Below are 21,739 nucleotides of genomic sequence, written 5' to 3' on the forward strand. Positions count from 1 at the left end.
TTTCAGATTTTTTATTGTTGCCTGAAGTCCTGCCAATAGCTGACTTCATTTTTAAATTTACAACGTTATTTTTTTATTTTTATTTTTTGAGGAAGATCGACCCTGAGCTAACATCTGCCAATCCTCCTCTTTTTCCTGAGGAAGACTGGCCCTGGGCTAACATCCATGCCCATCTTTCCTCTACTTTATATGGGACCGCCACCACAGCATGGCTTGACAAGCGGTGCATCGGTGCGCGCCCGGGATGCGAACTGGCGAACCCCGGGCCACCGCAGCGGAGCGCACGCACTTAACCGCTTGTGCACCGGGCCAGCCCCCTACAACATTATTTTTAACAGCTGTATAATACTTGGTGTATCGTGCCATTATTTATTTAAATAGTCAGATATCACTGGACCTTTAAATTGTTTACAACTTTTTACTGTTTCAGAAAGTGATGAATGTCTTTGAGACCAAATCTCTGTATATTGTTATTTCCTTATGATAAGTTCTCAGAAGTGGAAATTCTCTGTCAAAGGAATGCTTGTGAGGCTGTTGATGTTGACATGCCCTCCCACAGCAAGATGCCAAAGTGTATGTTTCCTCCCTCCCTGCAAGTTTCATAGAACTTGAATTTCATTGTTTGCAAACTACCTTTGCCCATTTAAAATGAGGATGTTTATCTCTGTCATTGGATTGAAAAGTTAAATGTATCCATCCTTTTTATATCATATATAGGGCAGGTAATTTTTCCCAGGTTGTCTAGCTTTTCACTATATAGAAGTTTATAATCTTTTTTTTTTTCTGGTGAGGAGGATTCCCCCTGAGCTAACATCTGTTGCCAGTCTTCCTCTTTTTTTCCTCCATGTGAGCCGCTGCCACAGCATGGCCACTGATAGACAAGTGATGTAGGTCTGTGCCCAGGAACCCAACCCAGGCCACCGAAGCGCCGTGCGCCAAACTTAACCACCAGGCCACCGGGGCTGGCCCATAGTTTATAATCTTCATGCATTTGAATACATCTCTACTTTCTGTTATGATTTATGCCTTTAGTGTCATACTTAGAAAGTCTTTCTCTACCCAAGATTTTAATATATTCACCAAGATTTCTTCTTCTGTGTTTTAAATTTATTTTCTACATTTGAATAAAACATCTGCCCAGACAGAATTTATTTTGCATTCAGGTATAAAATGTAGGAATCTACTTTTCTGCCAAGTGGCTACCTAGTTTTGCCAACATCAAAATTGCATCCCCTCCATTGTCCTTGCCCCATTTTAGTGATCTCTCATTGCACTTATCACCTCATAACTTACTATGTTATTTACTTATTTATTATATTTATGGTCTGTCCTCATCACAAGAATGCAAGCCTCATGAAGGAAGAAATTTTGTCCATTTTGTTAACTGCTGTATCTCTGGTGCCTAAAACAGTACCATGGTACATAGTAGGCACTCACTGACTTTGGCTGAATGAATGAATGTATTATTGAAAAATTTATATCTTCTTTAGTGATTTTTAAATCTCTGTTTTATTTTGAATCTTTACGTACTGGGTCTGTTTCCAGAATCTATTTTATTCCATTGTTTTACCAGCCTTTTGATTACAGCACACTTTTCACACATTAACAGCACAGTAAATGTTTTTTAAAAACTTAAACTACAGTTTATGTATAATGAATTTTATTCATTGTGTGGCAATTCTATGAGTTTTGACTAATATGTACATTTGTGTAACCACTACCATAATCATGACACAGAAAAATTCTATCATCTCTTTAAAATTTCTCAAGTCCTTTTGTGTTCAACCCTTCGCCCAAACCCAGCCCCTGGCCATCACTGATCTGTTTTCTGTCCCTATAGTTTTACCTTTTCCAGAATGTCATTGAATAGAATTGAAGTATGTAGCCAATTGAAATTGGCTTCTTTCACATAGCATAATGCATTGGAGATTCATCCATATGAATTCATGTATCAGTAGTCTGTTTCTTTTTCTTGCTGAGTAGTATTCCATTGTATGAATATACTGTATTTTCTTATCCATTCACCCATTGATGGACATTTGGATTATTTCCAGTTTTGGCCTGTATGAATGATGTGGCTATGAACATTTGCGTACAAGTCTTTATGTGGGTGTAAGTTTCATTTATCTTGGTTAATGCTGAGGAACAGGATTGTTGAATCTTATGGTAAAGTGTATGTTTAATTGTGTAAGAAACAGTTTCTGAAATGGCTGTACTGTTTCACATGTGTGAGGGTTCTGGTTGCTCTGCATCCTCGCCTGTACTTGGTATTGTCCTTCTGTTTCGTTTTGTTTTGTTTTTTAAGACATTGTAATAGGTGAGTAGAGGGGTCTCATTGAGACTTGAAATCGTATTTTCATTGTGACCAATGATGTTGAGCATCTTTTCTCATGCTTACTTGCTATCTATCGATTTTCTTTGGTGAAATGTCTGTCCAAATTTTTGGCCTGTTTTTAAACTTTTTTTCCTTGCTGTTGAGTTTTGAGAGTTCTTTATATGTTCTGCATACAAGTCCTTTATCAGATAAATGTTTGCAAATATTTTCTCCCAATCTGTAGCTTGTCTTGTCTTTTTTTTGTTTTCTGCACAGCAGAAATTTTTAATTTTGATGAAATTCAGTTTTTTCTTTCATGATTGTGTTTTTGGTGTCCTAAGAAATGTTTTTCTAACCCAAGGTCACGAATATTTTCTCCTATAAATTTCATAGTTTTAGGTTTTACATTTAGGTACATGGATCCATTTTGAGTTAATTTCTGTCTATGTTGTGTGATACAGGTTGAGGAGCATTCTCTTTGCATTTGTATGTCCAATAATTCCACTCCAATTTCTTGTAAGACTATTTTTTTCTCCATTGACTTACCTTTGCATCTTTGTTGAAAATCAGTTGATCAAATAGGAGAGTCTATTTCTGGATTCTATTCTGTTCTACTGTTCTCTGTGTCTATTCTTTCTTCTATACTACACTGTCTTGATTATTTAACATTATAGTAAGTCTTTAAATCAGGTAGTGGTATCACTTTGCCTTTCCATATAAATTTTAGAATCAGGTTGTCAATATCTACAAAAATTTTTTTAATTGAAATTTTGTTGAATCTATAGATTGGTTTGAGGAAAAGTGACATCTTAACAATATTAACTCTTCTAATCTATGAACATGGTACATCTCTTATCTTTAGATTTCTTCTTCTTTCATCATGTTTTGTAATTTTCAGTGTACAGATCCTGCACATATTTTGTTAATTTATACCAAAGTATTTCGTGGGTTTTGGTGCTAATGTAAATGGTGCCGTTGCTTAAATTTCCATTTTTCAGTTGTTCATTGCTAGTATATAGAACTATAATTGAATTTTTTATATTGACCTTTTATCTGGTAACTTTATTAAACTCACTTATTAGTTCCATTAGCTTCTTTGTAGATTCCTTGGGATTTTCTAGGTAGACAAGCATATCGTCTACAAATAGGGAGAGTTTTATTTCTTCCTTTCCAATCTATATGCCTTTTGTTTCCTTTTCTTGTCTTATTGCATTGACTAGAACCTCCAATACAATTTTGAATAGAAGAGTGAACTGACATATTGAATTCCTAATCATTGGAAGAAAACATTTAGTCTTTCACCATTAAGAATGATATTAGCCACGGGTTTTTTGTAAATGCCCATTGTCGGGTTAAGGAAGTTCCCTTCTATTCCTAGTTCACTGAAAGTTTTTATTATGAATGGATGTTAAATTTTTTGAAAAAAAATTTTTTACGTCTATTGAGATGACCATGTTTTATTTTCCTTAGTTTATTGACATGATAAATTACATTAATTTTAGAATGTTGAAGCATACTTGAATTCCTGGAACAAACCCCCCTTGGTCATGACATATTTTTTTATGTTGCTGGATTCAGTTTGCTAATCTTTTGTTAAGGATTTTTGCAACTATATTCATGAGGGATATTCGTTGGTAATTTTCTTGTCATATAATGTCTTGACTGGTTTTGCTGGTCTAACAGCGATCGGGTAATCAGGGTAATGCTGGTCTCCTAAAATGAGTTTGGAAATAGTCCTCTTCTATTTTCTGGAAGAGTTTGTTTAGAATTGGTATTATTTCTTCCTTTAAAAATGAATAGAGGGCCGGCCCCATGGCTTAGCGGTTAAGTGCACACGCTCCGCTACTGGCAGCCCTGGTTCGGATCCCGGGCGCACACCGACGCACTGCTTCTCCGGCCATGCTGAGGCCGCATCCCACATACAGCAACTAGAAGGATGTGCAACTGTGACATACAACTATCTACTGGGGCTTTGGGGAAAAAAAAAAGGAGGAGGATTGGCAATAGATGTTAGCTCAGAGTGGGTCTTCCTCAGCAAAAAGAGGAGGATTAGCATGGATGTTAGCTCAGGGCTGATCTTCCTCACACACACAAAAAAATGAATAGAATTCTTGAGTGAAGTCACCTGGGCTTGGATTTTTTGTTGTTGGAAAGTTTTAAACAAGTTCAATTTCTTTAGAAGGTATATTATCTTTTGAACTATTCAGGTTATCTATTTTTTCTTGAGCAAATGTTAGTAGTTTCTGTCTTTCAAGCAATATCACCATTTAATCTAAGTTGTCATATATGGCACCTTTTTAATTTCTGTAGTGATAAAATGCAATTAAATACTTTGTATGTGAGTACTCTCCCTTTGCAATGGTTTTATTACATTGTGGTCAGAAAATGTAGCCTGCATAATTTTTATGTTTTAGAGTACATTGAAGTTTTTTGTATCTTATTCCAGGATGAGTTTCTTTAAATATCGCATACGAGTTCTTTAAATATGTGTTTCCTGCACAATAGAAATTATTTCAATATATATATTTAAGAATGGATAGTATTTGGCCAGAGACGCTCAGATCCTATCCTTGCTACCAACACTCCCTAGGGAAGTACATACCCTGAGGACCAAGCCATGCGGAAGACACTCCTAGGTACTTTCGTGCTTCCTCTCCAAACCCCAGTAGAGAATTCTAATGAGCTAACTTAGGTTGGAATCAGATCTGAAGCCTGACTCTACTCTCTTCAACCTGAGTTTACACTATAATCTAGGAATGTTGCTTTGTGTCTTGTGGATAGTCTGGGGGGAAAATCCCGAGCCCTAGAATGAGAGCGGGAAGACCAAAGAATCACCCCAGTGCCCTTAGTGCTTTGAGTGTGGCCACATGCCTCCTCCAGCCTCTGCAGAGAGAAATGTGTTCAGTGGAAAAGACAATACCTGACCCCAATACAGATCCCACCCCTTTTCAACATGGTCTTGTTAGTGTCCTATAGAGTCTGCCTTCTATCAATATAAGATGTCTTGGTCATAGCTAATATTTTTGCTTTGAATTCAACTTTGATATTAATATTACAACTTTCAATGTTTTGAGATTTAACATTTGCTTCTCATATCATTGTCCATCTCTTTATTTTCTATAATTTTATTTATTTATTTATTTATTTTTTCCCCCAAAGCCCCAGTAGACAGTTGTATGTCATAGCTGCACATCTTTCTAGTTGCTGTATGTGGGACGCGGCCTCAGCATGGCCGGAGAAGCGGTGTGTCGGTGCGCGCCTGGGATCTGAACCCGGGCCGCCAGCAGCGGAGCGCGCGCACTTAACCACTAAGCCACGGGGCCAGCCCCTATCTCTTTATTTTCAAACTATCATTTTAATTTAGTTTTTGTCTCTTGTACAGAACATATAGTGCATTTAGTTTTTTAAACTTATCTGAGAGTATTTGCCAATATTTAATATGAGAGTAATGGGTTTGTATTTGTTATCATTTCTGGTATGTTAGGTTTTCTTTGCTGTCGTCTTACTTTGTTTTCTGTATTAAACACTTCTTGATATTTTCTCTTTAAATTTTTCTACGTTTTGCTATCAATTAGTTTGTATTCCTTTCAATTTTTAGTGACATGAAAGTTATAAACCTATTTTTTGAGATCATAATTATACCTTTGTTTCTCCACCAATATCCAGATTAAAACTGGACTTGTACCTGGGAAAGAGAAGAAATGAGACATGCTTTTATTTCTATCTTCCTACAAACCTTAAATCCTAAATGGTGTGAGAAAACCTGCAAATTTAAATCCATACTATTATCAAGAATTTTAGATTATTTATCTCGCTTTTAGAATCATTTGTTTACATTTCCATGTGCTCCATTAACAATGATTACTTAGACTTAGTCCTGAATTTGTATGATGTTATTTCTTAACCTTTTCTCTATGAGGTATCTTTCTTCTTCCTGCCTTCTTCATCTTGATTTATTGCTCAGTTGGCCCGAGCGCTTTGAGTCATTGTGTTTAGGAAAGGTGCGTGGCTGCTATGCTTTCAGTTGCTGCATGTTGGGGAGTATCTGTCTGTTGCTCCCAAATATGAACAGCACTTTTCCTGGATATAGAATTATTGAGTCACAGTCCTTTCGCTGCAAACTCTACACACCTTGTTTGAAGTTCCGTTTACATAGCACACTCTTTTTAAAAAATCTCAACTGTATATTTACTTGGGGTAGTTTTGGGAGGCACTGAAAGAGATAGGAGGGGCTAAAGCCATCTCAAGTCATACCTTTGTGCCCCCATGATTCTGTCAGGCACGGTTCTGTATGTTCACTTTGTCAGGCAAGTTCAGATTTATTATAACATTTCTGTGCTATCTAGAGATGCAGTAGTCTGTGTGGGATGAGAAGGGCCTTGTATTAAGAGAATGGCAACCTCAGGGGAGAATTCACCTCGTTTGGCCAATCAGTTCTCCATCCACATCAGCCTCAGCTCCCTAAGCCTGGGCAGAGGTGGTGGGTGCAGGTGGAGGAGGGAGACAGTGGGAGTGGGGAGCTCTTTTACCCCAGGTTAGCCTAACAGTATTCATCTGTGGCCAATTTGGGCAGTGCCCTAGTTCTGTTCATCATCCATCATCTCCATTCTTCAGTCTTGGGCGCAGGCTACGAGCACTGCCTTGGGATTGACCCCACTTGGGGTGGAATTTGCGTCCTGTGTTGGAGGCTTCAGCAGGGCATGAAATTGCTCCCCAACGGCTGCCTTGTCTCTGGCCATGGGGTACAAAGAGGCGTAACTGCAGGCTTCATTACAGAGGCTCCTCTTCCTTCTTCTGTTAATGGAAGGAGCCCAGTCTCTAGGTTCTTTCTCCTTTTAAATGTGTCTCACTAAAATTCCTTACCTCCAAAGTACACTTGCAACTCCAAATGTGACTCTCATTAATGACTAACTGTCATATTCACGGGGTGTCTTGTTTCAAGAGATGAATATTACAGGACAAGATGGGTGCTCCCTACCCATCCCTGAAGCCCCTTCTTTTATTGCTGTGGCAACAGGTCTGCCAAGGTTTGATGACTTGCCCAGGATCCCACAGCTCATTCACGGGAGAGCTAGAACACAGGTCTCTTCTACCACACCCTTCTGTCTCCATGCTGTGTTGCTTTAGTTGATGACCCCAAGTTTAATATTACCATAAAGGTGGGGTTGGGGCTTTATAGGCAAGGGAAATGTTACTCAACATCCAAAGTTTAGTGTTTTATTCACATATATTCCAAATATGAAAGTTAAAAAAATCATGAAGCAGAAAGGTGAAAATTTTAGTTATTAGTAAAAAGCACTTTGTTATGCAACTTCTGAAGAATTTTCTTTTAAAATTATACTTATACAGGCCTTTGTTTCTGGGCTAAATTCATATTATATGTTAAAAGAAATCTGTGATAAACTTGAAAACTCTGGAATGTTATTTTTACTTCTTTTTGCAGCCGAAAGTGTAAGAGAATTGTTCACCCAATTGTATCATCCTTCATATTAAGGTATGTGAGACTCTAGAAAAGGAGGTAATTAAACATGTATCCATTTAATATCAATATTTTTTAATGAGAAAGGAGCTAGGAGTGAAAAAAAGCATTTCTGCTCTCAGTATGTTGCTGACTAGCCCCTGTGCCCTGTTTAATGTAATCTAATTTATCTTGGAATTTTAGTTTAAGCTGAACATTATGAATTGCAAAGAAATGGCATTTACCTAAGTCTAATAGTAACGTATTAATATGTTTTTTCTACCTGGAAAAGTAAAAATAATGAAGCATGCACTTTAAAATATTCTATAATTATAAGTAAAGTGTTTTATAAAATACCTTATTTGTCTAGAATTACTCCTTAATTCTGGAAGCATTCTACTTAGGCTTCTTCTCTACATGATGGTAAGATTTTGTACTATCATACAGATTCGCGCAATACACTTGCTTCCTTTTAAATTTATAATATTTTAATTTGTATTGCAATTGTAAAAAAATACTTTGAGGACTAAGTAATTCATCTTCCTAGGTTATACAAATAGTATAATCAATTTATGGAGAATGTGTTTAGAATATATAAGAGAAAGGCTTAGGCATGAGGCTAAGAGAAAGGCTTTAGAGTTCAGTCATGTATATATTTATGGAATTGAATTCCTTCTCATGTGCCCAGCACTGTGCTAGAAACATCCATTAATGTGTAATCATATACTTATTGAAAATCTCACTGATAAAAAAATCTTACTGGTCAAAGTGGTCTTTTAAGGGCTTACGTTAGTCATGCTTTTGCTTGGTTTTTATCACTAAATTCTTAAAAATTATCAAGATTAATGAGGTTTTATTTATTATGAGAAATTGGTAGAAGCTCCTTATAAAATTCTCAAATTTTAAGAAGAGTTTACAAGCAGAGACGTGTAATTTTAATTCAGTTTGCCGATTCTTTCTTGGACTGTTAGTCTGATCTGTCTAGTATAAAAGGGCATAATAACATGAAGTTGTTTGGTGGGATTTTATTTTCCTAACAACTGCTCCTATTAGGTGAAGACGGAGTCATTTTTTTGAGATTCTAAGGTAGCGCAGTTCTCCTTAGCACTGACAGTTTAATTCTAAATAATGCCATTTTAGTATCAGATCATTGGCCTAAATGTAGTCTAACTATAGGGGTGAAAACCACTTTATCTTTGTTCTATTTATTTATTTATTTATTTATTTTTCTTTTGTAGAATACTTGGAATTTTTCTCGTCTTCCTAGATATGTCCCTAGTGCTTATGGACCAATTTGCCTCTAACAGCACACTGCGTTTGGAATATCGTTCAATTTCCTTAGCTATCGCTTTGTTTTTTTTAATGGATGTTCTTCTTAGAGCATTTGTAGAAGGGTAAGTTCGATTAATTTTTCAAAAACACATAAAGCTATTTTGTACTGCTGTGAGAAGCATCCCAAAGAAATTACCAGGCCAACACAACCAAATGTGTCCCTCTTTATCAAAATGATTCTCCTCAAAGGCGTGGTCCACCAGAGAAACAACTATCCAAATCCCAATTTCTACTAGATCAGGCTTTAATAGTATTGTTGTAACTGGCACTCTAGTCTCCAATAATGTATTCTAGAAGGTTCCTTCAACAGGTAAAACTTAAAGGGTTTGCAAAATGGAGCCAGGCAGCTGATGTATCTACATGCACATTATTAAGAGGAACATGTACGTGAAGTATAAATATTAATACTTTATCATTGAGTTGAATCTAAATAAAAGCTGACAGCATATTAAATACTAGGTAATAGATCATGAATAACTCCCTACCTCAGTTAAAATGAAAACTTTTGCTAAGGCACCCAGGAGATCAGAGGCACGCTCATCCCATCAGCAAGGCTTGGTAGTGAGGCAGCAGCTCATTTTCTCTGCTGCTGGCTGTCTGAGAAGGCGGATGGAGTGAGCCCAGCCTTGGAGCTGGACTGCTGTGGGAATCAAGAGACTAAATTCCCCAGCCTCACTGCATCCAGAGCATTTCAGAAGGCAGCTTGATTGCTCTCCTGCTGAACTTCCACCCTCATGCCTTTGAGCTAAAGACAGTTGCCCACTCCCAGGTTACTCAGAGCCTGAAGGGGGCTACCCCGGAATTGGAAGACGCTTCCCCAGGGAGCACCAGTGCCCATGGCTGAAGGGGCCAGTGCTGGGGAGGAAGGTGCAGCGGGTGGAAGTTCAGCTTTGCGCAGGGGAGGCCATACCAGCCACTGGGATTCCACCGTGGCTACAATGGCAGATGATGGGTTCGCAGGCCAAAAAAGTGGACCTGTCTCCCTCTCACAAGCTCCTCTTCTACACTCCTCACGACTGCAGCTGCTCTAAGGCTGTGACACGTTCAGCTCCTGTTGCCCAATAGTACTGCCCAGCATCCCGCCTTTCTCTCCCGCCGGTGTGAAGGCGTTGCTTGCCTCTTGTTCAACGGTTTGGTTATCTCTCCTGCTAAACTTAAAGTGCCATATTGATGCTTTTGTCATACATATGTATAAAATAATGAATATGAATATTTTCCCTTAGTCTAGTCTAGTAAATGCATTTTAGATAATTCATTAAAGTAGAATTGTTAATGGGGATGAGTCAAATAATTTTTGCTCTTAAAATTTCCCTGTTTCTTCTTTGGGGGAGCATAAACTTATATTTTTTGTTTTCCATTATAGGATATGGCGGTATTTTTCCGATTTACTTAACTCCTTAGATGCTGTCATTATTGTGGTGACTTTACTGGTTGATATCATTTGTACTTTTTATGACTTTAATTCTTTTGAAGATATCCCCAGGTAAGAAACATATGATTCATCTTTCTTAAAGTTTTTCTTTTTTTTTCTTTTTGCCTTTTCTGTGGCTTTCATTTTGTATAATCGTTTCAACAGTGAATGTGCTGATTCTGTGCCAGATAAGCTGCTTGAAAATGAAATGTTTAGATAAATCTCCACATACGTAGACACTAAAGGGTGGTGGTATTTAGGGACCCATGAAGGGTATACACAATAAGTACCTTCAGTTGAATGAAGCAGACGGAGCACGGGAAGAAGAAACTGGGGACTTTGCCTCTTGTACTAACTTGAACTTCTCTACATTTTGAAATTCCCACTAAATTCCCACTTGAGCTTCATCCACAAAATTCCTTACACATGAAATTCCTGGGTTTTTCCTATAACCAAGAGTATTGGTTTGAGCATGTGCAAAATATGAGTGACTCCAGTGATAATTTTCCAAAAAAGAGCAAATGGAACAGAAACCCAGGTGACATGGATAGCAACACAGAGGTGGAATTTTGCAGTATCATCGAAATGAAGAAAGCTGAGGCAAAGTTAGAATGTTAGGAATCAGGAAACTAAAATGTGTGTGAGGGACTGATGGCTTTTTCTTCTTTCTGCTGTGGCACTGAGGAAAAGGAGAGCAATGTGTGCTGGGATGTGGACGTGGGGTGGCTCCCTAGGCTTATGTCTTAGTAAATAGCTTGCTTCCTTCTGCACTCCGGTTCCCAGGACTTCAGTTCAGGTCCCAGTGAAACTTGGCGTTATGTGATAGGCGTTTGGAGTTGTTTGAAAATAACTGGAGCCAGTGTGGTCCTCGGATCCGCAGCCTCGGCGTCATCTAAGAGCTAGAAATGCAAGAAGTAGAACTCCTCAGGCCCCAGTGACCTACTGAGTCAGTGTGCACTCAAGTTAGAGAAGCACTGGTCCACACCATCAGTTCTCTACCATTCTGTTTTTTTCTGATGGTAGGAGAGACAGCAGCTAGCACCCTTGGGAAGTTTCTCATTCTGACTGATGTGTGTTCGCAGTGTAACGAACCTCTGTTACTGATGGGAGTAACAGAGGTGAACGAGAACCTTCGGTTTGTTTTGATGGCAAAAAGATTGAAAAATGCTAATCTTAAGCCACAAAAGTTAAATCCACAAATTCAAAGCATCCATCATATAACTATTTCTCTAGACCAGAGTTTCTCAACCTCAGCACTATGGATATTTTGGACCAGATAGTTCTTTGTTGTGGGGGCCGACCTGTTCATTGGTGTTGAGCAGCATTCCTGGCCTCTACTCACTAGATGCAAGTAGCATCCCCTCACACACAGTTGTCATAACCAAAAATGTCTCCAGACATCACCCAGTATCCCCTGGGTGAGTGGGCGGGAGGCTTGGGGGGCAGGGAAGGGGGCACTAGACTTAGTCAGTATTGACAAAATCCTCGTTTATGAAGCAAAAATGGATCTTTTTAATTCATTGTTAGATTCGCCATTTTATTTCGACCTCTACGACTTATCATTCTGATCAGAATTTTTCATCTGGCTTATCAAAAAAGACATCTTGAAACACTGACGAGAAGGATGGTAAGTGGGCAAAACATGTTATGATTCAGAAAAAAGTTCGCGTTTAGGGAAATCCTGGCGAGTGTTGTAGATACGTATATAATGTTCTTTATTTTTATGTTGATTTATATTTTACAAGTTAATGGTTGTTTTAAACTCTCAGGTTTCAGAAAACAAACGGCGATACAAGAAGGATGGATTTGACTTAGACCTCACTTATATTACTGGTTTGTAAAGATTAATTGTTGATTTACCTACATTAACTTCACATTTTTCTTGCGTTTGAGTAATTACATGTTTATTTTGTTCTTGCCTTGTCTAAGCCATGTTCTTTCAAAGCAGTCTTTCTCCATGAAGACATACACCACTGTGGTAGTGTGACATATTTGTAGTTTAACCCTGACAGTGGAAAATCTCCATTGTCATCTCAAATCAGAACTACTTGGTTACAGTACAGGAATTGAAGGAATTTTCAGCTGACTCCAGTTGTTCGGTTTAGAATTTATCGAGTTCTAGTAGCTATCCTGGGTCTCAAGGATCTCAGAGAGACTTGTTCTCTTCCTGGAACCGCAGAGAGTAAGGTCACTGTTTTGTGGGTCTTGGGTTTCTGAGTCAGGAGCACTGGAAAGCACCCTGGGAGTTGCCACGATTGCTGGAGCCCAGGTCTCCCTTTTTCCTTTAGTGTTTAGTTAAGAAATAAATTCTCACCAGGGGGAGCTCCGGACTGAGATCAGCACAAATCTGTTGCATTTGGCTGGAACCAGTCAAGTCTTGGGAACACTATGTGAGTTTAATGGTCATTATATTGGGTATTTTAATATGTTATGTTGAGTATCCTGAGGGTTAGTTGGCTTTTTTTCCTGTCATTCCCAATCCTCAAAGTTCTTTTTTATGAAAAAAAGACTCTGGTTATATGTAAATTAAGTTCTCATTTATTGTTTCACATCTATAATGACATTTGTAATAGTGACTATTTTGACTTCCAGATCACATTATTGCGATGTCATTCCCATCTTCTGGAAGACAGTCTTTCTATAGGAATCCCATTCAGGTAAGGGTATTTATCTAACAAATGCTCATATTTCTCAGTAAACAGACAGTGGAGTTATAAGTTTAACATTGGCACAGAGATGGCAGTATTCTCCTAACAATTTACTCTTTCAGGTAAAAAATTATAATGGATTGATATCTGTTAGCTTTTGCTGTGTGTTACAAACCACCCGAAAACTTAGTGACTTCTAACAGCAACCATTTGCTTAGCTTATCATAATGTGGTTTATGAATTTGGGTCAGGCTTAACTGAGTGGTTCTGCTAATCAGGAACAGGCTTAACTAATCTCTGCCGGGCTAACTCACGCATCTGTGGGCAGCTACTGGGCCTCTGAGGCTTGGCTGGTCTAAAATGGCGTGGCTGGATGGCTCCATGTGGTGTCTCCTTCTCCAGCAGGCTAGCTCAGGCTTGTTCACATGGTGGCAGGGCAAAGATCCCACAAGCAGCAAGCGAAAAAATGCAGGGCCCCTAAAGGCCCAGGCTCAAAACTAGTATAATGGGGCTTCTACCTGCTTCTATTGCACAAAGTCAATTACGAACCCATTCCAGATTCAAGGAGTGGAAACTGGCTCCATATCTTGATGGCAGAAGTTGCAATGAACTGTGGCCATTTTTTGTAGTCTATCATAGGGGAGAAGGATGGGACTTCTTCAACTAAAATGTGTTTTCTTAGGTTGAGATCCTAAATTATAGTGGAGGCATACTGCTTTAAGTTCTGTGGATTAAATAAATTAATTTCAAACATACAACGATGTTTACTATGAAATTCCAGTTTAAAGTCATTGTTTTAAGATGTTTGCATATGTGTGTAGGTGTGTATACATTAGTGCAATTTACAGTATTTGTTATAGCTCAGTAAAAATGTAATTATATATGTATGTCTATATATAAGTGTACATATATACACATGCAAATATAATTATACTTTTATTGAGACATACAAATACTATAAATTGCACTAATCTTAAGTATATATCTTGATGATGGAAAACAGTATGGAGATTCCTCAAAAAATTAAGAATAAAACTACCATATGATCCAGCTATTCCACTGCTGGCTATTTATCCAAAGAACATGAAAACACGAACGTGTAAAGATATATGCACCCTTATGTTCATTACAGCATTGTTCACAATAGCCAACACTTGAAAACAACCTAAGTGCCCATCAAGGGATGAATGGATAAAGAAGCTGTGGTATATTTACACAATGGAATACTACTCAGCTATTAAAAAAAAAAAAAAAAGATGAAGTCTTGCCATTTGCAACAACATGGATGAACCTTGAGGGTATTATGCTAAGTGAAATGTCAGAGGGAAAAAGTCAAGTACTGTATGATCTCACTCATAAGTAGATGATAAAAACAACAACAACAACAAACACACACATAGGTACAGAGGTTAGATGGGTGGTTACCAGGGGAAGGTGGGAGCAAGGAGGGGGAAAGAGGTGACAGGGCATAGGTGTATGGTAATGGATGGTAATTAGTCTTTGAGTGGTGAACATGATGTAGTCTACACAGAAATCAAAATATAATGATGTACATCTGAAAAAGAAAAGTATATATCTTGATGAAATTATATATAGATGTATATGCATGTCACCAACACCCTTATAAAGATATAGAACATTTCTTGCTCTTTTTCAGTCAATATTCCAACACACTAGAGGTAATTACTATTCTAACTTCTGTCACCACAGATTAGTTTTACTTTTTCTTGAATTTCACATAAGTGGAATCATATAGTACATCTTTTGTGACTGGCTTTTTATGCTCAAAATAAATTTTGTGAGATTCTTCTAATATTGTTGTATGTGCCATAGTTATCCACTGTATTCATCTCTCATAGGAACGAAAAATATAACATTTGTCCCTTAGAATAATATATGTATATTTATATATAATATATAGTATGTATATTATATAATATACACAATTATATATAACTACATATAAAATTATAGTTATTTATAATGTTTAATGTATATTATATATAAAATATATTATTCCATTTATAAATATGTATAATTTATATAATAATATAAATTCATCTCTTATAGAAGCAGAAAAATATAACATGGTCTCCCTTAGACTAATATATGTATATTTATATTTAAAATTATATAATTTATATGTAATATATGCTGTATATATTATATACAGTATAATTATTTGTATATACTCATATCATATAACATTATGTTATATCTATAATCTATATATAATATATTACATTATATAATATAACCTGTATGTTATAATCTATCCTGTATAATATATTACATATAACTATAAAACATTATTCTAAGGGGGCAAATTTTATATTTTTCTGTTTCTGTAAGAGATGAATATATATAATGTATATTTATAAATATTAATAATATATAACTATCATGAAACCCTACAATTCACATAGTAAAATGTTGAAACTGATGAAAATATGAAAACTGCTAGAGCTGTCAGAAAAAGACAAGACACAAAGATTTCTTGTGTATATGTAAACTAAATGTGATACTCTCCTCAAAGTTTAAAAATTATAATTATTACCATCCAGTTTAATACTTTAATTCTAAATTTTAAGGAATCTATACACAAACCACTGATTAACCAGACTCCCCCACCAAAAAAAAATCAGTGATAAGCAGGAGCCAGAGGAGCTGATAATTCACAGTTCCTATGTGAACAACTCTCTCAGGATTTATCCCATAAAGTACTTTATTTTACAACCTGCTTCTCTTGTAAAACTAAAGCTCCACTTTACTACATACAAACCTCGTACAGTGTGAAACTAGAATTGTATGTCAAATACTGCAGCTGAATGTTTCTAAATAATCTGTTCTATCGGTTCCTCAGTGACTTCTGTGGCTCATCCTCCTTTTCTATGGATGATTCTGAGAGAATCTCTCCAGTTCGACTGGTATTGGATCCTACTAATTATTCTGTTTCACTACTTACAGGGCCTTATAGTTTCACTTCCTTTGGAAGGCAAATCTTTCTCAGCTTGAGACAGACGAGATTCCTCCATTTGAGTCTTTTCCTCAGAAGTATGTCAAATACTGCAGCTGAATGTTTCTAAATAATCTGTTCTATCAGTTCCTCTGTGACTTCTGTGGCTCATCCTCATTTTCTATGGATGATTCTGAGAGAATCTCTCCAGTTCGACTGGTATTGGATCCTACTAATTATTCTGTTTCATGGCAGAGAGAATCACTACTTACAGGGCCTTATAGTTTCACTTCCTTTGGAAGGCAAATCTTTCTCAGCTTGAGACAGACGAGATTCCTCCATTTGAGTCTTTTCCTCAGAAGTCTCTTCGTTCACAGTTAAGGCGTCGTCAGATTCTTTTTCTTGATTTTTTTTCTTTCTGGGATCAAGTCTGTTGATGTCATTAGAGACTCTTCTTCCTCTTTGTCCTCTTCTGTACAGTGCTGCCTGATACAACCACTTGCTTTGTCTTTATTCTTAGATGATGATGATTCTTCTGTTTCTTCTACCGTAACTGAAGAGATTTCACTAGAAGTTGTTTGGCCATCTCTCCGACTTCACCTTCTTTGTCCAACTTGAGTCTTTTCACCTGATGTTTCCACAGCATCTTCATTTGATGTTTATTCACCTGATGATTAGATTTCCGCTTTGTTAGCAAAGGATACAACTCAGGACCAGCCAGATGGAAGAGATGCCTAGGGCAACGTATGGGGGAAGGGGCACAAAGCTTCCAAGCTCTCTCCAGACTCACCTTTCTCCCAGCATTTCCACCTGCTCACCAACCCAGAAGAGCCTGTACTTCTTTAAAACTGTCTTGGCTTGGGCCGGCCCGGTTGTTTAGTGGTTAAGTGCGCACGCTCTACTTTGGCGGCCCGGCGTTCAGAGGTTCGAATCCCGGGTGCACACTGATGCAGCGCTTGTCAAGCCATGCTGTGGCGACGTCCCCTATAAAGTAGAGGAACGTGGGCATGGGTGTTAGCCCAGGGCCAGTCTGCCTCAGAAAAAAGAGGAAGATTGGCATCGGATGTTAGCTCAGGGCTGATCTTCCTCTCACAGACACACACACACACACACAAAACACTATCTTGGCTTTCCTAGGTCCTTTGAGTTTCTATATAAATATCAGAATCAGCTTGTTAATTTCCACACACACACCCCCTGCTGGTATTTTAGCTTGGATGACATTGACTACATAGCTTAATTTGGAGGAGAATCAGCATCTAAAAATATTGAGTCTTCCAACCCACAAACATAATATATCTCTCCATTTATTTAGATTCTTCTTTAATTTCTTTTAGCAACATTTTCACTGTACAGGCTTTGCACATCTTTTGTTAGTTTTATCCCTATTTGATGGATTTTGATGCTATTTTAAATGGTATTTTTAAATTTTTACTTTCTAATTGTCTGCTGCTGATACATGGGAATATAACTGATTTTTGTATGTATATCCAGCACCCTTCATAACTTCACGTATTCATTTCAATAATTAATTTGTAGATTCCTTGGGAACTTTTACATACATAATCATGTAATTTACTCTTTTCTTTCCACTTTTTATACCTTTTCTTTTTCTTTCTTTATTGAGTTGTCTATGACTCCACTGTAATGTTGAATAGAAGTGGTAAGAGTAGACAGCCTTGCCTTGTTCCCAAACTTAGGTAGAAAGACTTAGTTATTTCACTGTTAGAATGATGTTTTCGAGAGGCTTTTTGTAGCTGTCCTTTACCAGATTAAGAAACTTCCATTTTATTTGTAGTTTGCTAAGAGTTTTTAATCATCAATTGGTGCTGAATATATCAGGTACTTTTTCTGCATCTACTGAGATAATCAAAATGTTTTTCTCTTATTCCATTGAGACTTTCAAATGTTAAAACAACCTTTTTTATTCCTGAGTAACCCCCTTTTGGTCTTAATGTATTATCCTTTTTATATATCACTAGATCCTATTTGCTAATATTTTATTTAGGGATTTTTGTATATATTAATGAGAGATATTAACTTCAATTTTCTTTTCTTGAAATGTGCTTATCAGCTGGTCTACAATGACCTTAGCGGGGTGTCTGGGGTAACTCATATGTGCTCCACATGTCTTCATCCTCCGTTAGGCTTGCCTGGGTCTGTTCTCATGGTGATGGCAAAAGGCAAGAGCTAGAGTGGAATCTTATAAGGGCTTTGCAAGCCTCTGCTTTGTGTCATCCCGTTGACCAAATCAACTCACATGATGATGGAGCCCAATATTAGAGTGAGAGGACACTACAAGATGGATACAGGGAGGGATGAAGAATTGGGACCATTAATGAAATCATTCTACCTTATTCTAAGGCAGGGAAACATTTCTATACATGTAAAACATTTACAAACAATAACTAATACATATTCAGAGCCTTGTGACTTGGAAAGTTGCATAAAATCCATTTGTAAATGTCCAAAAAGGCCTTGAGGAAGGAGGCCTGAAGCATATCTTACCCAGGTTATGCTATTTCGATGTAAGACACGATTCAACCACTCCCTTGGCCAATTTTGAATAATTTTCTAAATTACTGTTTAATGTAGAAACTACTTAACCTCATCCATAATGAGAACAGTTATGGAGTAATTTGACCAGGGTCCATTGGATGGATCATGGCACTTCTGGGCAGCCATCCCAAAATTGCCATAATCCATCTTTACCGATAAAGCATCCCTTGATTGCCAATATTGCTTTTTCAGTAGGTTCAGCTGATAACTGTGAGTTAATTATAACTTGTCTAAACGGAGCCAATTTTCTTTTGTAGATTTGGTGATGATAAATATCAATTTAACAACACTTAATACTAGCTGTTAAAAAAAAAAGCAAAAACTTTAATTTAGTGTGTATGTCAAAGCAAGGACATTATGTGTGGCTTCTGGAGTGGTCTCTAGACTTCTGGTTTCTATCAGTTATTATACTATTATCTTCTGGAATATTGACAAAGTTCTAATAAGTCATGGATCCCTTTAGCATTTTTAGTCAGCATATTCAAAGAGGAGATAATAAATCATCTGTTTTCATAAAATCTGTAAATTGAGAACCACCCCCAAAACACATCTACTATACATATTAATATTTACTCTCATCTTTTGCCAGATTGCAGGCTCAAGCAAACTCAAGATAAGAGCCATCTACAAACTATTTTAAATCAGGGTTGACTAAAGGGTGCGAGAGTCAGATCTGGGCATACTTAACTCCCGAGAGAATGCTGAACAGTCATGTGGTTCTCCTTTACTCTCAAGAGGGAATAAACTTGCACGGTTATATTTTGAACAACACTGAATAGTAATATGCAGGGCAAACAGTAGGATTTCATAAGTGGTAAATTTGCTAACAGAGAAGTGTCCAGAAGTGTTGCCTAGAAGTAGCAAGAATCGTGTGGATGTGGGAGAGGAGAAGCAAGCACTATGGTGGAAGTGTCAACAAGTTTGGCCACTGCTGCCACCACACGCAAGCAAGGAGGGTGTACCTTCACCTCCACGTCGAGGAATGTGCTAAGGTAGACAATAGACTTCTGGTGTGAACTCTTTTGTTTAGTTAATATTTGAGTTAATATTTTGTAAACAGAGAGAAGGGTTTGGCTTATTTAGAAACTCAACGGTGGATGTTGTTGTAAAAAGCCTTTCAAAGAATAAACAGCATTTTCCTCTTTTGCATCCCAAGGAAGAGTTTCAGGAATTGTAAACTTAATAAGCCCATGTAAAGGCCGAGCCATTTAGAAAAATGAGATATCGATTACCTATAGTCCTAAAAGTCTTATTTAGCTTTTCGTTTTTGGCCTTGGTACAACTGAATAGTCCTTATTCTGCTTGAGGACAGAAACTGTGCATCTGGTGACAGACTGTGACTCAAAAATGTAGTTTCTTGGCAGAGTCGAACTTTTGTCTAGATGCTTTATGTCTCTGTTCAGCTAATTCAGATAAGAGGTATTTGGAGTCTTCAGGTAAACTACTTAGGTCAGAAAACACAGCAGTAAATTATCTCCATATTGAGTCAAGGATGGACTCATGGAGAAAACTCCAATCCTTAAGATCATTTTTTAAACAGTTTATTTAGAGAAACATGAAGGAGATTTTTTTAAATCCCTGAAGCTTAACCACTCAGATATATTAATTTTCCCATAAAAAAGCAAATACTGACTATCCTTAAATGTGGGTATACTAAAGAAGGCTGCACATAAATTAACCACTGTGAAATAGTTACTTTTTGAGAGAATAAAGCCAGCCTTGGTGGTCTAGTGGATAAGATTCTGGCGCTCTCGCCTCTGTGGCCTGGGTTTGTTTCCTCATCAGCGAACGTCACACCAGTCGTCTGTTGGTTGTCATACTGTGGCGACTACGTGTTGCTGTGGTGCTGAAAGCTATGCCATTGGTATTTCAAATACCAGCGGGGTCACCCATGGTGGACAGGTTGCAGTGGAGCTTGCAGACTAGACAGACTAGGAAGAAGGACCTGACCAGGGAGGGTTCTGCTCTGCTGCACACAGAGTCCTATGAGTCGGAATCAACTTGATGGTGCCAATAACAAAAAACAGCTGAGAAAATAAGGGCAGAAGCGTATTCTAACGGTTGCATGATATTTTATTAGTGCTGTAATTAACCTTTAGTGTTGGATGTTAAGTGTCAGTATTATCAATAACGCAGCAACAAAGGCATAAAGCTTCTTCTGCGTAGATTCCTAGGAGGGAAATTAACTGGTCAAAGAGTATGAATACTTTCAGAGTTCTTAATATATACTGCCAAATCCAAGGGATTGTATCAGCAATAAATCAAAGGTTTAATTTTCATGCCATATTTGCCAGCATTGGATTTTCTCATTAAAAAGGAAAGGGCTAATTTCATGGGTGAAAATGGCATTTCGTCGTCGTTTTGGCATCTTTATTGGTGAGGCTAAATATTCGTCTATGTAGGTTGTCAGCCAGTTGGATTTTCTCTTTTGTGAATTGACGTTTTTATTTATGGCCCATTTATCTATAGGGTGAGGGAGTACTTTTTCAATTATTGTTAATGAGTTATTAGTTTATACTACTCTAACTAATTTATAGAGTATACTAGGCATCGTCCTCGTTCACTCAGTTTTACTGAAAAATCTCCCATTATTTGTTTGTTGTAGTGTGGCATTTTTTAAACAGAAATTTCAAATTTTTATGAAGTCAAACATAAATCTGTTGATCTTCCATTGATTTAATCCTTAGTTCTTCCTCATCCAAAGACTTGATTAATGTTCACTTAAATTTCTTAGAGATATTTGTGGGTTTTTTATATTTGATTCCTCAATCCATCTGGATTTTATCTTGGTGTAAGGAATCCCATGCATTTTTGATGTGTGTAAGACTATTTATCCCCCCTACCACAGTCCTGTGCAGACTCAGAATGTTTATCTTTTTGATTTATTATTTTCTCCTGACAGGGATAATCAGTTTAACAAATTGATTACTTTAATACCTTAGTTTTTCTTTTTCTCAATATTAAGCCAGGAAACATTGCTCTAAGGGTACTATACTAATCAATTTTTGAGATTTTTTACAGTAACTTTTGTTTTTGACAGAGACACATGCACATGTGTGTG

The 21,739-nt window shown here is 37.2% G+C and overlaps 1 protein-coding gene and 1 pseudogene across 1 annotated transcript in view; one reads left to right on the plus strand and one right to left on the minus strand.

The window, feature by feature from the left end:
* Window positions 1-21,739, plus strand: part of LOC131409894 (phosphatidylinositol 3,4,5-trisphosphate 3-phosphatase TPTE2-like) — a 233,745-nt gene that overhangs the window by 189,596 nt on the left and 22,410 nt on the right. Inside the window, exons 2-7 of the mRNA XM_058547645.1 lie at window positions 7,758-7,808; window positions 9,011-9,166; window positions 10,468-10,587; window positions 12,043-12,142; window positions 12,285-12,348; window positions 13,108-13,172. Of these exons, the coding sequence (XP_058403628.1) occupies window positions 9,042-9,166; window positions 10,468-10,587; window positions 12,043-12,142; window positions 12,285-12,348; window positions 13,108-13,172 (474 nt within the window). The 5' untranslated portion in view covers window positions 7,758-7,808; window positions 9,011-9,041. The remainder of the gene's footprint in view (window positions 1-7,757; window positions 7,809-9,010; window positions 9,167-10,467; window positions 10,588-12,042; window positions 12,143-12,284; window positions 12,349-13,107; window positions 13,173-21,739) is intronic.
* LOC131409911 (serine/threonine-protein phosphatase 4 regulatory subunit 2-like) overlaps window positions 16,226-21,739 on the minus strand; it is a 51,519-nt pseudogene continuing 46,005 nt past the window's right edge.

The sequence above is a fragment of the Diceros bicornis genome, chromosome 9 (assembly GCF_020826845.1).
Source record: "Diceros bicornis minor isolate mBicDic1 chromosome 9, mDicBic1.mat.cur, whole genome shotgun sequence".
Lineage (NCBI taxonomy): Eukaryota > Metazoa > Chordata > Mammalia > Perissodactyla > Rhinocerotidae > Diceros > Diceros bicornis.